Here is an 18,954-nt window from a genome sequence, read left to right as displayed (position 1 = left end):
CTAGAAGATATTCAATGCATAAGTATGATAAAATAGTTTAAAAAGCTGAAAGTATACTAATTGCAGTGAAATTAATGAAAATAAATTTTAGCTGTCAAACTTCAAACCTCTTTCCTGTAAAGTTTACATTTTGGACTTACAATAGTCTTCTTCGTAACCGACAATATGACAAAGTGTATTTGAAATTTCCCATTTGTTTCGGAATTTTTGCCCATTTGGGATTCTGACTTTCTGGATTATGTCTCTTTTGGTACACTGACTAGACAATCCCCTATAGCCAACGGCCGCAGCGATTGCACTGGATTTCCAGCAGCCTTTTCTGCCATGTCCGCAGATTTTACCGCTAAAAATCAACGTGGATTCCCTGGATTTTACCGCTCAAAATCCGCATAAGGTTCCGAGATGGAATTTCACGCTAAAATTCTTCCTAGCGTTCCATGGACGATTGCGGAACTCTGTATAGGACTGTTTAATAAGAAATGTCCGCGAGTTTCCATGGACTTTTCTCTGACGAATATTTCCACGGCTTTTCCTATGGATTATTAGCGTATAATCGGCATAATACGAGTATGTAAACGACCATGCACGTTAATATGAGCATGTAAACTTAATATGAGTATGCAGGTAAACAAAAAAAACGTTGCATTTCAAACAATTTGAATGCCCGAATTTGGGAGAGTCTACTGTAATTTTAATGGAAATTACAGATAGCCATACTGGTAACACTAATCCTGCTGATTCACGGCGCCATGATAAATATTTTTGCGCCAAAAAGACATAACAGACATAAAAACTCAAATAGAAAGAAATTGTCTTCTTGATATTTTTGTCGGAAAACGGATAGGTGTTCACTACACACCCTTTTACAAGAACCTTGCAGAAATACAAAGAAATTAAATGCAAATATCACTTCAAATGGAAAGTTCTTAAATCGCGCGCAATTTAACAGTGAGAGAGAGATAGAAACACAAATAACTTGACAAACGTCTGGCGGCGCTGCGGTTGCAAAAAATCTCTGAAATGCGACAAAATATTTTCTTCTCTATTTTATCCTTATTAGTAGGTCGTGTCCCTTCTTGTAATATGTACTTTTGCATTCCTTATTAACCAAAATAGTGTTGTAGAAAAGGGTTTTTCTCAAACCTATCCTGAATTTTGGGACAGCTCAAAAGAATATGAGTCTTCTAGCTCAAAATTTCATCCCAATGTTTTTGTTGTAAATAAATAAATAAAATCAAATCGAGCATTCTACATACCTGGGGAGCTTTCTCGCCCTTTTTTTAATTTTTATGCTAAACCTTCTACAAAATGTTCCAAGTTCCCCGCTCTCCCCTACAATGTATGAAGAAAAAATCAAATAACTTTTGACACACAAATAGCGACAGAATTCATGGGATTTTAACCCTCTTGGACATTCAGTAATAACTTGAGATTCTTCTCAGTTGATTTACCGTGAAGTAATCAGAAAATACCACAGATAACTGCCATCGTCAAGTAACAATTTTATCATGATCTTTATTGAACTGTCTTCACGTGTAACCATCTTTATGATCGCCACTGAGAATGTTTCTATTTGAGAAGTTTATAAAAGACACCAGCAAAAAAATACTAAAAGAATGCTGAGAAAAATGATCACCAATCTTGTTTTCTACACTTGAACAAGAGACAATCTACCTGATTTTCTGCTGTTGTTGCCAAATCGAGTGGTTTGGCATTTTTTTGGGAAATTGCTAAAGATTATTAGAAAGGAATTTAAAAAAAGAAAAAAAACAGGGCTCAACCTGTTGCACAACATCCCTTTTGGAATTATCTCATTGTCAGCCCTTAGATGCTAAAGGAAAAGGACAATCGGGACAAACAGAAGACGAATGCTTTTAGTATTATCCATGTTTCTTGAATTTTTCTTCCTTCTTAAATTTCTTCAGTGATCCTTCGTTTCCTTTCAATTTCACCTCTCTTTCTCATCTGTTTAGCCTCCTTCATTCATAATCTTCCACCCGAAAATCATTGGTAGATATCCCACTCGATAAACACCCCCGTGATCTTTTGTCCTTAACTTGGGATTCGACTCCTTGAGAAAAAATTCTCATTCGGCATCTCTGTCCCTTTTTACTATAACCATTCCCTTCTTCTTACATTCATTCATCAAAATTCCTGGAAATGTTACCTATTCTTTCACAATCATGCTCTCATCTCTTCAGCATTTGCCTCGAGGTGTGTTTATGACCATAGCGGTAACAAAATGAAATCGATTTTGATGTTTAACACAACAGAAAAGGTACAGAGAGAAGTAAAAAAAAATGGTTGAAGAGAAAAAAGATCCAATTCATTTTGTAAATAATTTGATTGTTGGGCGTTGGTGAACAATGTTATTGTTACACTTCAATTTTATATTGGAAACTCCATCATCAATTTCACATCTTATCCATTTTGGTTATAGGCCGTATATAGCCTATCTCTCTGGCGCATTCAATTTAACAACCAATCGATTTTATATATATACTCCGCACAAGAATGCTGAATTGCCAGTGTTAAACATTCTGTTTAACAGCACCTCTTCAGGTGACTTTCCCAAGAGAGACTTTTAATCAATAACACTTCCTACGCATACGATGCACAACTTCAATTAAAATCGCACAACCACCAGTTCTCCATCTCGAAGCATCACTCAAAGCCCAAAACCAGAAATCTACCAATTATTCCTCTGTGGTTTTTGTTGAGAAATCTTTTAGGATTCACCTCTAAAATCACTTCGTACCAATCTATATTTCCCACATTTTTCACTCTGATCTCTTTGTGATGTGTGTGTATGTTTTGCTGTAGCTCAGAACAAGTAATTTCTCTTATGTTGCACCTGAATGTTGGAGCATTTTATGATACCTTTTGTATGTGATATCAATAATCAAATAATCGACAAAAGCCGCCACACCATAAATGTTGATGCACCAAGAAGAAACATTAAGGAGTTTCCAGCACCAAATCTCACATCTCTCGTTCAGTTTACTGCTCCGACATACAGTTCTGTGCAACAATTAATGATTCACCGATTTACCAGTGAAACAACGCCAATGGATTTGCAGAACTTCCTCATACGTCAAAAACTGACTTCTTCTTTACGGCGTTATCACACTTGCACATTAAAATTTTAATGTGATTCACATTAATTGTCGCTTGTGAGCGTCCAAATATGTTATTTGTGTCTTTGAGTCACTTAATATTTGGGGTTTTTTTCTATTTATTGATAAAGAAGTGAACTTGGCCTGCAAAAGTAAGTTTAAATTTACTTAAAGCATAAATATTTTTCACATTAAAAAATTAAAGAGAAAATCGCATTAATTTTTCGCATTAATGCTATAAATCAATTTATATAAAATTTTGCGGACCAAGTCTATCTTTTTATCAACAAATAGATCAAATTTTGAAATTAAAATGATTCAAATACACAAATTACACATTTGGACTCTCACCAGCGACAATTAATGTGAATCATATTAAAATTTTAATGTGAAAGTGTGATAACACAGTTACACTCTTATTCTTGAATCGTAGAGTAGATCATTGAAACCGTTTCGTATTTGAGCATCCTTATTCGAACCAGGGAGTATAGTAGAGGTAATCGTCTCTGCTGTGACTATAGGGGAAAGCTTTGATCGTTCGCATATACGTTACCTTCAAACACTTCGTATTTCTTCCGCATTTATTTATGAATCTTCCCTATGGCTATATATTTCAATAGCTAGTCTCAAATCCCACCTTTCCTGAAAAAATTGGGAGTCTAATCCTTTTTTCCTAGTTTCAGGAAGCAAAAATTAAGAACAGGTCCAAAATTGTAATTTTGATGTGTAATACCTCATATACGATTTTGCACAATTCATATCACTTTTCTGAAAAACGACTATCACAGGAGGTAGAGGGGTTATTAGGGTTTATATTTATGTAAAAACCTTTTGGGCTGAAGAAGGCCGCTTTTGTGGGTGGAAGAAAATTCACAAATTTGACTCACATTGATCGATCGCACATAGAAGTCATTGCTTTTTCGCACATTTTCCAGTAAACTTCATTTTAGATACGATCCCTCATATTCACATCTATTGTAATCTACCGATTTGATCTACCACTAAAAAGTAAAACTTAAAAATCTTAAAGTTGATAAACAAGAAGTAATTTGACTCAAATAGGCCGCAGTTGAGTATTTTTTAAGCAATTTTGCATTATTATTATTATTATTATTACTTTATTTATTCACAAGAATAGGGTCATCCCTTTTACAATTGTGATAATAAAAAAAATCAGAAAAAGAGGAACATAAAAAAATATAGAATGACAAGAATTTAAAATTAAGAAAGTTCAAGAAACAAATTAAATGCTTCTAGGATCCAGCCTGAAGATAGAAATTACGAATAGCAGCAGCAGAAATACGGCAAATAATTGGTAAAGAATTAAACAGAATGACGCCTTTTACAAAAAGTGACCGATAGAGGCAGTCATCTTGAACTTTAGGCACTATAAGTCCTCGAACCCTGGCAGTACTCACTTTTTAAATATTTAGCATAACGATCACGAGTGCAGAATAATTCCCATACGCATTTGTATGTGAAATTAAGAAATTGGCTTCAACTTTGAAGGCCACTCGCCGGGGACTAGGTTGACAACCATAGCATTACAGAAGCCCTATACACATCATGGTTGTAAGGGGTCCAGGATATCGCACTACTTGTCAAAGACGACTGATCGAAAAGAGGAAGCGGAACGTTTCAGTCATCAGCTATCTTTCACACAAGTATTCAGAAGTAGACCTTGTTGATTATCGTCCTTATGTGAACCACACCATATTTGGTTGACGACAAAAAAATCTCTACGCTTACTGTAGTCATACACATCTTGGTTTTTGGGGTTCCGGGATATCGCACTACTTCTATGCGCAGTTTCAGTCATTAGTTGCTTTGATATAAAGGTTTTAGAAGTACACCTATCTAGTAGGTTCTCGTCCTTATGATACATATCATATTCTGTTGGTTTACGAATTACAGTAGTCAATATATCGATCTTGGTTGTAAGGATTCCAATTTCAAAATCATCAAGATTTCCTTGATGTACGAGTTAAGTAGACCTGTTGCCCTGGGCCCTCAGATAACCAAATTATCCACTCCTTAAGACTTATACCCTTTCTCCACGAAGATCTCGTTGCGGTACTATTCTAGAGATCGGAAATGACTCAACGCTTTTAAATTATTACCGTTGTAATCTTAATAGAAATACTGTCTGCTTCAGACCGTGCTGATCAGTAACCGTTTGCAGTTTTCTATTAAGATGTAGTAACGGTTGATACCAATCCCGAAGATGCCCAACCTGTCATTTCCTTTATGACGTAACTCGAAATTTTGCCTGTCATGGGAAAACCACCCAATATCATCGTGTAGGATCAGATGTCTGCATCAGGACAATAGCAGTATCTTTGAAAAAATCTCATCAATAACTCAGCAATTGTGAAGACTCTTGGTATTGCGCTAATCAATTTCAGTAAATATTAACCATTTTAACTTGTGCTTCATTATTACTGATACTATTCTGTCTTCCAATTGTATTCTTCAGAATTGCTCTTTCTCTCTCTCTCTCTCGTCTTCTTCGTCCAGTCGCGGCGACTCGTTGGCGCCTCTTCAGCGACAGTCAGTATCCCCTTGGACTGCGTCTACATGAATGGTCAGCACTGGATCTGGATACACCGTCTCATGTCTCATGTAGTAACTTGGTATGTGCCAAAGCGCGACATGAATAGAATTGAATAACAGGTAGGCATTGAAAGATCAGACACACAAATACATGGTAAAGTCCGGATGGTTAAGAAGCGTGAGTATCTCGCATTCCACGACGATCTGTCGCCTCCTTTTCCCCATCCCAAGCACATCCAATCTTTCGTGAGCTCCCACATAAGCCCAAAAACTCTTTCGTTTTACCTCCAACTTGAACGGGGGTGGACAAAGATTTCTGGAATAAATTTAAATAACCTTCTAACAATTCACTTCCTGGGTGGTCAATTGACTCCTGATGACATGGTGTGTATCATTAAATCCCGCCTTTTTTTCCTGAACCTTCTTTCTCTCCTTCCTGACCACAAATCTCTTTCATTTTCTCCCAATTATCGATACACCTCCCTTTGAGATAAAATATCTCTGGAGGAGAAAAAATCTGCACGCAATTTCACATAAAAACCCAAATTTGAAAAGCCATAATAGTCGAACGTGATCTAAACAAAAAGTTTCTTTGATAACATTTCATTGCTGATGCCGAAAAGCAAGTTTCACATGAGAAACACAAATTGGCAGTAGAAGTATTTTTCTAAGAAAGTCTTTCAAATGGAGGCACCTGTGAGGAATTCTTTCGTTAATATTCATCTTCTCTTCAAGATCACGTATCATCTATTTTTTCCCACCTTTATTTCTCGGTCACATTTCACTCTTTTTTTTGTCATCAACACACCTTTCTTTCACAAAATCTCGCAGCTCAAGAAGATATGATTTCTGAAAGAGGTCACCGACGCGGATAAAGATTCGAAGAAAGAACTTAATCGTGGGTGGTAAGATTTTTCCTTCTCAATCAATTACTACAGCCACTATTTGAGAGCATAAAAAAACTATACAAATTCGCCAAATGTAAATATAAAACATAAAGATAAGGGGTGGACAACTGTACTGAGATAGTTCACTTAAGCGTTCAATCACTGATCATTATGCAAACGTCGTCCACCGATATTTTGCAACGGCGCATACTGACCGTAGATTACTTTGTAGCTCTATTGTTGAATATTTTGCAGGCATTCTATTAGTGATGCTGATACGGAAAACCTTTGGATCAACCCTGATTACCAATCGCTTATTCACTTCTTTTCTCGAAAGAGTTGATCTGAAATTCAAAATTGATGCATATCTTCGATCATTTTACAGACGCTCACAATCAATGCTACGATCCCTCCGCGTAGCAAAATCTTTGTAGCACATATCATTTCGAAAGCGTCACTTGCATATCTATCAGAAGTGGTCTACGTCGGTCTTCTTTAATTTTGTGGACCCCGAACATCTATTTTGAAAAAAGATCAACCAAGATCACAGATTTTCAAAATGTTTTTTGCTGACAACTGATAAATGTGATTTTTGTGAAGACCGCCTGGAGGTGGTCTTACCCATTAGAGGGTTAAGGTTGCGCTTAAAATCATGCACAGCTCAATCATAAAACAGTTAAAATTGCACTTAAAAATACGCACAGCTCAATCACAAAACGGTCAAGATTTCGCTTATAATACAGCTAAAATTGTGCTGAAAACATGCACAACCGTTTTATGATTGAGCTGTGCGTAGTTTTACGCTGAATCTTGGCCATTTCATGATAAAGCTGTGCGTAATTTTAAGCGCACTCTTGGCAGTTTTGATGTAAAATTATGTTAAATTATTCAAAAAAAGACAGTTCTAGAACCGGTTCCATGGCTGGGAACCGGTTCCTAAACCCGTGAAAAAACCTAGCGGGTACCCGGGTAATCAGGAACCGGGTACCCGGTGCTGCCAACACTACAACTGATTACATTACGAACGTAGATCATGACGATCATCTACCATTTAGTAAAGACAAATCGCAGATATGTGTGAAGAAACCGATTATAAGCTTGGACTATTTTGCCAACATCGGCCGATTCTTATTTAAGAAAGAACAACGGACGTCAACTATGTTGATCGCCTACCATTTTGAAAACGTAAATCGTAGATCTGTGTACAAAGTAAAAATCGACGTTGCATTTTAAACAGTTTGCAGACATCGGCCGTTCATACATAACAAAGAACAACGGATGTCGACAACGCGGATCGTCTTCCATTTTGAGGACGTAAATCGCATATCTGTATGCAAAGATCGACGTCGAACCTTAATCATTTTGCAGACTTCTTCCAGTTATATTTAACAAATAACAACGGACGTCGAACATATATAATCGCGTACCATATTGATATCTAAGGCGATGCTGTCGGCCTAGACTCCTATTTAGAAGCAGACCGTCAGTCAAGACTGATTGGCAATCATTTAACGAACGGTTTCATTATTCTGAACAGGGGGTGACATTAGCTCTGAAAAATGTGACCGGTTTTAGTGTAAATTTTTCCCTGTTTTCGTACACATTTCACGAGATATCTCTAAAACTACGTAGGTTGCCAATTTGGGGTTTTTGGTTGCCTATTCAATATTAACTTGGCTTTTATTTATATTTTATTATTTTTTCTAATTCATTCTACAATGACAGAAAACAGCTAAAAAACCCAAAAGTTTTTTCGGCACGCTAAAAACATATGGGAAACATAGGAAATGTCATGCCCTGATTCTGAAGATGTTGGCCGGTTATATTTAATACAGTAGACTCTCGCAAATTCGGCTCTTTTAAGATCGGGCTACTTTTTAATTCGGGCAGCGGTTACATTTGAAAAAAGTTTGTTGTCATTTTTCAAGTTTGATTATGATTATCAAATGAATCAAATATGCTCAAATTTGGCATGGTTTGTCTTAGTTTTGATGTGATTTTGCATTATTGAGGGATTTTCATGCAACTTACGTTATATATGAGTGTGTAAATTCAATATCTATATGCACATGAATAAAAAATCGTTGCATTTCATAAAGTTTTTCGCCCGAATTTGACTCTAAGGGCAGAATCACATTGGCAATGAAATACTCGCCGTAGCCTCACCGTATTTCGTTAATTTAGGCATTTTAATTGCAATTCTTACGGAATTTTTCCATTACCGCATTACCTTGTCTCATACTCGATGGCACTATGTGAAAATAATATAAGAAAATTGAAGAAATAAAACGAAAATACGATAAACGGCGAGCAAAAAGACTGTATGAATAATTTCTCTTACAGTTTGTTTTGCTCACCGTTTATCGTATTTTCGTTTTATTTCTTCAATTTTCTTATATTATTTTCACCTAGTGCCACCGAGTAGGAGATAAGGTAATACGGTAATCGAGAATTTGCGTAAGAATTGAAATGAAAAACATAAATTAACGAAATACGGTAAGCATTTTACTGTCAATGTGATTCTGCCCTAATTCGGCTGACATTTCGGTTCCATATGCCCGAATTTGAGAGAGTCTACTGTAAAGACCAACAGACGTCGACAACGTCGATCACCTGCTGTTTTGAAAACGCAAATCGTAGATCTGTATGCAATGATCGACATCGAACTTTCAGCAGATTGCAGACCTCGTGTCAACCTTTGTATTTAAAGAATGACGGACGTCAACGATACCGATCACCTACACCTACCATTTTGACATCAGAAGCAAAACCGTCGGTCTACATTACCGTCAGAAGCAGACTGTCGGTCAAGACAGATTGACAATAATTTCACGATCGGTTATATAATTTTGAAGACATCGTTGACCGATTAATTTGAGAATACTGTAGTACCCGAGGGTACTACTTGCCAGAACAACCGGAGAGCCTTCCTTGTCCTTGCCAGCTCCAGGTCCAGCATCTCGCTGAACCAACTGGCTCTAGCCCTCTCAGCCGTCTGACCTCGTCCCGAATGACGGCCCGACTTACTCTCTCTCTCACACTGTCTGAGGTCTTAGGCTTTCTCACAGTTACTGCCGATACGCGCAACCTCTCACTCCGTTCCGTACACAGCAGCAGCCTCCGGTTGAACGGCTGTCAGTTAAATTAAACACTACACCGATCACCGACCTCACTGACCTTTGCAAAAGATCGTGATCACCATTTTACGACATCAGTATGTCGTTTAACCGTCCACAGTACGCTAAAAAGCCCGCTTACCCACCCCTCGAAGAAGAACTAAAGCTCAAAAAAAAAGACAACAAAATTCCACACCCACAACATCGTCTCTAATCTTCGCAAATAGATTTTTTCACCTCGAAACCAAACAGTTTTTTCGCTACTACACATTTTTGATGACTTTTCTTATCAGTCAATTGTCGTCTTTGTGCCATAACACAAAGCAATAAAAATTTAATATAACCAAATCATAGCCACTTCTAAATCCATATGCATATCATTTTAACGACACCGAAGAGTTGCTGATATGCCCAAAATCCATATAAAAGAGTGACATTTCATGACCAAGCACGAGGAACTTCTTGTGTAGGTGGCTTTTGGATTCAACAAGTGTTCCCAAACGATAAACCTCATATTTATACGTTCAAATTCCAGCAAGATCGATGACTCAACACGATAAAAAGAACAACATTGTGAGACGTGCATTCATCTGCTCAGGTGGTCTTCTCCCGCTCCTTCACTGATTCGTTTTTTTTTCTCCCGTATACTTGCTTTCTTATACCTCAACTTCTTCATTCTCCAACATAAATTTTCTATTCTCGCACTTGAGGGACTCTCTTTCGGTTTGTTCAACATAATGAAGACAAAGAGATGGGAAAAACATACACAATCCGAAGAGATAGAATGAGAAAGAGGTAAGAAAGCACGAAATTCTCATGAGAGTAAATTGAACTTAAGATATCCCTCCAAGATAAAATTTATGTATTCATTTTGAGAAATCGATATAAATCTCGAGGATAAAACACCAATTGAACGGCTATAAGAAAAGATCATAAATAATGTGAAACAAATTCACCAATTTATTGAATTATTGACCACTCTATCAATATCCCATCTATAACCAATTTTATTGCAATTAATTCCTCATTTCTGCTAACCTTTGTGGTACCTGGGTACCCACAAAAAACTTGAGGGGGAGTTCTTCATCATAAAATTACATAAAATTAGTAGGAGGAGGATTAAACGCAGAATTTTATGACAAAAGTGCAAATGTGACATCATTTAATTATATAATTGATGAAAATGCCACCGTTTCACCTCAGCTGCTTGAACTCTCGACATTACGGCTTTTCAATTGAGTTGAGAAACAACTTTCTGGAGGAGATTAATTAACTGAACACCACCTTCTTCACAGAGGTATCAATTTAAGAAAACTGCAAGCATACTGGCATCTAACCCTCCCCCTTCTCTTTTGGATTGCAGGAAAATTAATTAAAGCCATGTTTCACATCGAGAACATAACGATCCCTGGGCAATCGCGAAAGTCAGCCAACAAATCATCAAGACTTTCAAAAAAAGGTAATCTTTGAAAATGGAAGATGACGCGTCTTTTCCATGACCTCTCCATCAAATTTTGGCATGTTGCGATGATCTACTGCCAAATCTTTCACATAACCCATCATGCCATCATCAAGGCCTCAAATCTCGCGAAAGAGGTGAAAGAGCCTCCTCGTCAATAGTCACCACAACCATTCTCCTCCATGCAACATTTTGCCTCACATGTGGTAACAACTCATCATCGTCATTGGGATCACATTGCGCATACAGAGCACAATAAACAGCCATGAGTAGCGCGTTAAAATACTCAGGTGTTCTCACTTGTCCCAGGTGGGTATAAGAGGAAGAAGGCACAAAAAAAAAGAGATCTTTAATGTTAGAATCACTCCCAAGTGAAGAACAAGATTCACACTGTGAGAAGCACTACAGCAAGACATTTTGAGATTGCGAACACGGTTTAAAAAAAACAGCATCGAGATTCGTTTGCCACATAAAAATCAGTCTCCATGAAGATTACACTCAGCCCGGGTTTGACAAAGAAGAAAGGATTTTTGCCGCAAAATTAACTCACCGACAGAGGTTTTTTTTAGTTGGAAGTCATTGTTGTTTGCATGAAATCAATACACATTCTCTTGAACACCTTAACTTGAAAATTAACCGTCGCGAATACAGTTTTCGGAGAATACAATAAAAATAGTTTATGATTTGCTCAGAAGAAAATCAAGATTGCAAAGTATTATTCGATCAACAGACAAGAATTAAAAACAAGATGTTTAAAAGAAAAACATTATTGTCACTTTAGTTAAACGGTGGTCGTCAGATGGCGCTATTTCAAACTATTTACTTCGAGTAAAACTACTTCTAACTTCATGGTGCAGCGCCATCACTAGGCCCAAACCTAGGTCAGATCTTTGAAGACAATTAAATCATTCATTTATTTTCAATAACCGCTTGTCTTAGTCGGGATCATGAACCCTGTACATCCAGGTTAGCAACCCACGCCTGTCGACACAGCTTTGAAAACCGTCCCAATTGATCAATCCCACTTCTGACACTAATGATAGAAAATGAGGCGATTTTTTTGGGAGTGTGGCGACAAAATAAAAAAAAAATGATGCTACCAGCTTCAGGTCTGGTTTAAGAGTGCGGTACTTTATTACTTGCTAATCTGGTGAACCCGGTTGGGATACAATGCAAAAGGAATCATGTTACAGTGTTGTGCCTAAATTAGTAGGAGAAACTGAGGCATCACCAAACACTGGGTAGCACCAAACACTAATTTTTATTTCTAAACTACTTGGACTATCTCGACCATTTCTTCAGTGGACAAGCATCCCCTTAATGCCTAAAAATTTCTATAAGTCTTGTCCTCTGAAGTCGAATATCCTATTAAAAAAATGCAGTGTTTAGTGCTACCCCGTCTTTGGTGGTGCCCCAGTTTCCCCTATCACAAAAATTTAGGAGAACGACTAAGCTAAACCTTGCTCGCCATGATTCTCTCAAACTCCTTCATTACTGCAGAAGTCTGACCAATGCGCAACGAGAGTTCTGGGTAGATTAAGCCATCACTCGTGTCAAAATCGTCGGAATTACCTTAAACACGTTAAAAAGATTTCCCAGAAAAGCTATGCAAGCCATTGTGAGGAGGCGTCGACTTCGGGACAGACTTAGGACAAGGTGGCTGAATCAAATTCAGAATCTTGCCTTAGAGCGCCTTGAGATCGAACCCGAACGTCTACCTGAAGTGGCAAAGGATCGACAGCCAAGGAGTGCTACACTGGATATCATGAGCCCGCGACCCCAATATCTGTAACATCCGACATCCATTATCCATTGAATACCAGCTGAAGGAATGCCTAAAAAGCTAGTAAAAATGAGCCTGAAGTGACAAAGTTTAAGAGAACGCTCCAGAAAACTACAAAAGGAAATAGTGGACAATGCCCTTAATCCTTTAAGGACGATTGGGTCCCCGGCGACCCAAAAATGAAATTTTTCCTACAGTCTTCTAAAGTTGTGTTTTGCTCTAAAAAGTAATAAAAAGCGATTTTTTGTGACCTCCAATTTTTGACCCTCTCGTCCTTAAAGGGTTAAACAGATGGAGTTAGTGGAGACTCGCCAGTATTGCAGGAGGTAATTGTGAGAATACCGGTCCTTTAAACGTTACAGCCATCTAAGTATATAAGAAAATGTCAAAGTAAGAGAAACCTACAGAACAGAAGATCCAAGCTTCAAGAATTCATGAAGGTGTGGTCCCCGTACTACGCTTAATTCACTCATTTAAACAAGATAGGTTCAACACTTCACATATTCTTGAACAAGTTCAAGCTGCTTCTTTGGAACACAGACGGCTTACTTCATAAAGAGTATGTGTTGCACGCATGAAGTATACCGTTAAAGTGAAAATTCACCAGGACATAGTACACATCCTCATACAGAGTAATATGAAGGATCTCCCAGGCATAGTATAGCAGAATGCAAGTTCAAGCATAAAACAATCCAAACCTCAACTGCATCTATTAAGCCAACTTTAAATTGGACAAAGATGATCCACATTACTCACCTAAGCCATTAAATCTGCAAAAGAAACCGCATGCATTTTTTTTTTTGAAACTTTTATGAGAATCTCAGTTCAGTTTCTCATTCAACCATTCAACCTTTTTCTTCCGCAACCACATCAACCAGTAAATCCCTCCATCATTCTAACCATCTTTCAACTCGGGAAATGTAGCAATTATCCAAAGGCAACCCATGGTGATCAGAGACGCACAATTGCAATAGAGGAACTCCTTTAACATTATAAGTTGTGCACCTATGCCGAGTATACAGGAGAAAGAGCATAAGTTCCATGAGTTCAATCAAAAGACAGCCACTTGGACACAACATAGCTTCTGCACATACTTTGATTGCTGCCTTTTTTGATCAATGCATTTGCTGCACTCCCTCTTGTTAACTCGTTTTCTTTTCTGTCTCTCACACTCCTCGACATTTGCAATTAAGTGTGCGCCATAGCCGAGGAGGAGGAGGTGGTTGTGTCTCAAAGTCTCAAACTTGAGACAGAGTCTCACCTCAAACATCAACATCACACCGGCGTCCTTGCATGCGAAATAACAACCAATAAAGTCCACACGAGTCAAATACCTTGCAACTTCAGCCAATTTTGCATCAAAAGAAGTTTAAAAAAAAAAAGCAACTTCGACAAATTGCTTCTGAAAGGCCACTCACAGTAATTTGCCCTCAGACATTTTGTCTTCACTCTCATTAAAATCACAACTTCACGACAAAAAAAAAGCTGTTTTATTGAAACGAGCTTTTGGAAATCCATGGGAAAATGTCACAGATTTTCCTGCTGCAAGAAAACATTCACCAGGCCATACGAGTAATGTTTGATGTTATAGAGGAAGGCGGGTATGTTGAGATACTTTTTTTTTAAGTTAATTCAGACAAAATGGGGCAATTTGAGACATCTGCTTTACCGATTTAAATCTTGAACGGGACTTTGTGAAACTTATCTAATGACTCAGTCCAAATTTTGACATATTATTATAGAAACGTAACTTCAACTTAAACGTTTTTTCGGTGGAAGCAATAAAACACAAAGAAAATTAGAAAACCTTTCTCAAATTGTTTGGTACAACCCGAAGATGTTGCTCAATATTCGCGATACTCAAAATATTCTGCCAAAAATACAAAGAGAAAGTCGCAAATAAGATATTTTCAATGAAAGAAAAACTTCATGTGAACAACACAATTAGATACGTACCACTTTGGACTTCATTTGGCTTAACCCTTTAACGACGAGACACTTCTTATGGACAGAAAAACAACAATAAAAATGAAACTGTTAGACATAATCTATGATAAGTCTTACATCTAACCTTGAAAAGTCCAACAGAGTCTGATTCGGTATATATTGTGTTTCTATGAACGATAGGAACAAAAATAGCCCAAAAATTTAAGTATTTTTTCTGACAATATCAGTGAATAATATTTTTCGCTTTAATGAAAAATATTACGTATGATTATTGTAGTTTTTATTGCCAAAAGGGTTTTGATTAAAAAAATTGGAAGTACAAAAAATAAATAAAATAAATTATGAATTTGAAAATTTAAAAATTCATCATTTTTGAGCTTAAATATTTACTACATAGCAAATAGATAGAGGCTTACTTCACAATTATCTACAGACATAAGAAAAAAAATAACTTTAGGTAGTCAGGAAAAATTATTTTCTTTATGGGACACCGGTGTCCCAATCGTCCTTAAAGGGTTAAAACTGTATATTGAACTGGTAAAGTTAGTTCCCCATCAGTGACACAAAGGGTTCTTACAGGGCCGTAGCACTGGGGGGCATTGAGGGGCAATGCCCTACCTTAAAACTTCCAATGCCCTACCTTAAAAACCAGAAACTCAGATAATGTTCTAAGTAAAATGTTCGTAGTATGATATGGTAGAGAAGAAATTAATTTTCTATTAAGTGGCCTGTAGTCGATAAGTGATCGATTGAAGTGCTTAAGGCAATTGGTTAAAATCGTATGGAAAGTCAAACGATAATTTTGTGAAAATTATTTAAATTATTTAAAATTATTTAAATATTTTCTCAAACATCTTTAAAAAAATAAATAGAATATTTATCCATTGTTAATAAATGAGTTGAAATTGCAATTGTTTGATGATTAATTAAATGAAATAATATTTTTCAGTGGTTCTGAGTTTGAACAAAATGAGCGTAAAGATTCTTACATTTCTTACATAAAAAAAACTCAATATATTTCCATTTCCCATTTTTAAAATAGTTAAGGGGTCACATGGATCAAGAAGACTGTAAAAATATAATAATTTCTCAATTTTTTTTCAGCATATTAAAAAATATATATAATTTAAGCTCTTAGCAATATAAAAGTACAACATTAACATAACCAATATTTTCTAAATTTTTCATTTAAAATTTTTAAAAATTTAGTCATTGAAACATTATTTTTGGAGATTAAAAAAAAACATACTTTTCGGTGAAGAAGTTTTCTCGGAATTGGTCCATCTAAAACCAAAAACCCAAATCTGTTAACTGACAAGTTAAACTAATCCTTAAACGAAAGATTTTATGTTCACTTGATCAAAACGTGTTCTACATTCTACAAGACACAATGTAGTATAAAACACGGCAAAAGTGGTATTTTTGTGTATGAAATTTTCTTAAAAATTCAAATTACATTTTTTGAAAATTCCTTTGCTCAGAGACTAGTTTAACTCATCAGGTAACAGGAAATATTTGGTTTTTGGTTTCCAGATGAACCAATTTCGAGAAATCTGTGGTGTACGGGTGTACCGTAAGTGATGGCCATTGTCTGGTCGGGTATAAAACCCTATGATCTTTGTGAACTTGTCAGTCGATTGTAACAAGTCCAGAAATAAAGATTGATTTATACATCACAAATTTGGCGACGAGTAAGCGCCACGTGTTTAGTGAAAAAGTGTAAAAAGTTGGTGAAAAAATGCCTAATGAGCAACAAGAGTCTGGTGAGAGAGTGAGTGTAGGTGCTATTGGCAGCATAGAGAAATTTATTCCGGAAACTGATCAAGATTTTGAGGATTATTTGGAGAGAATGGGACACTTCTTCGAGTTAAACAACATTACAGAGGATAAGAGGAAAAAATCTGCCTTTATCACTTTGGCAGGGCCAATATGCTTGAAGAAACTGAAAGCAGCTATTCAGCCAGCCTTAATCTCATCAAAAACGTACAAAGAAATCACCGAAGTACTCAAGAACATGTTTGCACCTAAGCGCAGTGTGATGGCAGAGAGATTTAAGTTCTATGACGGAAGACAGAAGGAGGACGAAAACATTTCTGAATTTGTGGCGGAGCTGCAAATATTAGCGCAGAATTGTAAATTCGATTCATTCCTCCAGAGCGCTCTTCGGGATAAATTGGTATGCGGATTGAGAGACAAGCGTATCCAAGCAAGACTTCTGGACCACGACAGGGATTTTGATGAAAGTCTTAAATTGGCTTTGAGTATGGAGTTGGCGCAGAAAAATGTCGAACTCATGCAGCCTTCCACTTCGACCATTGGGAGAGTAGGACAGAGGTCCTATCGTGATAACAGAAGATTCAGAAATCGTCAGCAAAATTATCGACGTGATGAAAACAATTCTTCAGAGAAAGTAAAAAAATCAACGAGAAAGAGAAGCAAATCTCCTATTAAATGCTTCAAATGTGGAGAATGGTCATATCATATGGCAGCTGATTGTCCCGCTGGAAAGAAAAGTAAGAGAGAGAGGGAGGTAAAGCTCATCGAGTCGGAGTACAGCAGCACTGAGTCAGAAGAGGATCTGGAAAAACAAGTTCACGCAATGAGATTGGGAGCGCTATTGAAAGAGTCATCTCTAGCTGGACAAAGCGACAAGAGGGGTACCGTAAGTAGCACCGAAACCGTGAGTACTATAAAGTCCAAAAATGCAACAATAAGTAGTATTGAGACGGATGACCCAGAGTATATAGAGTGTGTGGTGTCACAGAAAAAATTAATTATGGAGATAGATTGTGGTGCTTGTATTTCAATTTTGCACTATGAGGACTATTTGAATAAATTCAGTTCTCTCAAGCTAAAGCCGTATAGAGTATCGGTTAAGGTAGTTACAGGGGAACCAGTGGAAATAGTGGGAAAAATTCGTGTGTCAGTGCAGGTAAATTATAAAAATGGGGCTCAGAAAATCTTTAAAAAATTGCCATTGGTTGTGGTGAATTCTGTTAAGAAGTTTGTTCCATTGTGCGGAAGAAATTGGCTTACTAGTATTTTTCCCGATTGGCGTGTGGGTTTCCAGCACAAAAACATTCTACCAATTGGTGCGATACAGATGAGTGTCACAAATAATTCATCTTCGGTGATAGATGAATATAAAGAGGTATTCAATGGCGCCGACAATTCCCCAATACGAGTTTTTTCTGCAAATATTGTGTTAAAAGAAAATGCAACACCAATTTTTCATAAGCCGTACACCATTGCTTTTGGACTGAGAGAGGAAGTTCATAATGAACTTATGCGTTTAGTGCGTGAAGGTATTTTGATACCAGTAAAATTTTCACGGTGGGCTTCTCCTCTAGTGTGCGTGAAAAAGAAGAATGGGAAACTGCGGTTATGTGTGGATTGCAAATCCACCATAAATCGTTTCGTGACATTAGAGCATCATCCGTTACCTCGAGTTGATGAGTGTTTTTTACCCTTGAAGGGTTGCGTCGAATTTTGTAAAATTGATTTGGCCGGAGCTTATCAGCAAGTTTTAGTTGCACCAGAGTCACGTGAGTTGTTAACTATTAACACTCCATGGGGTTTATTCCAGTACACTCGTTTAATTTTCGGATTAAACTCCAGTCCAGCAATTTTCCAGAGTATTATGGAGCAAATTTTGCAGGGGATTCCTCAAGTAACTTGTTATTTGGATGATATCCTAATTGGGGGGAAAGATAAGGAGGATTGTGAGAGAATTTTAAAAAGAGTACTTGAACGATTGAGGGAGTACAATGTGAAAGCAAATTTAAGTAAATGTGTTTTTTTCCAGACGGAGTTAGAGTATTTGGGACACATTATTTGTAAAGATGGAGTGAAGCCCGTGAAATTCAAGTTAGAAGTTATTCGAAATGCAAAAACACCCACAAATTTGACAGAGTTGAAATCATACATTGGGCTTTTAACTTATTATGGTCGTTTTATTGAAAATCTTTCGATTAAATTAGAGCCTTTTTACGAACTACTGCGTAAAGATGTACCATTTGTGTGGACTGAGACTCACGCGCGTGTCTTCAGAGAGAGTAAGACTTGGCTCACGGAGGAATCACTCTTAACGCAC

General features: G+C 37.0%; 1 protein-coding gene across 1 annotated transcript in view; it reads right to left on the bottom strand.

Moving 5' to 3' along the window:
- Positions 1 to 11,398, bottom strand: part of LOC129801109 (serine protease inhibitor 42Dd-like) — a 41,331-nt gene extending 29,933 nt beyond the window's left edge. The window contains exon 1 of the mRNA XM_055845872.1: positions 11,333 to 11,398. Within this exon, the coding sequence (XP_055701847.1) occupies positions 11,333 to 11,398 (66 nt within the window). The remainder of the gene's footprint in view (positions 1 to 11,332) is intronic.
- Between the last annotated feature and the right edge of the window lie 7,556 nt (positions 11,399 to 18,954).

This window comes from Phlebotomus papatasi, chromosome 2 (genome assembly GCF_024763615.1).
Source record: "Phlebotomus papatasi isolate M1 chromosome 2, Ppap_2.1, whole genome shotgun sequence".
Lineage (NCBI taxonomy): Eukaryota > Metazoa > Arthropoda > Insecta > Diptera > Psychodidae > Phlebotomus > Phlebotomus papatasi.
Note: the sequence above shows the minus strand (reverse complement) of the source record. Positions and strands in the feature narration are given on the sequence as shown.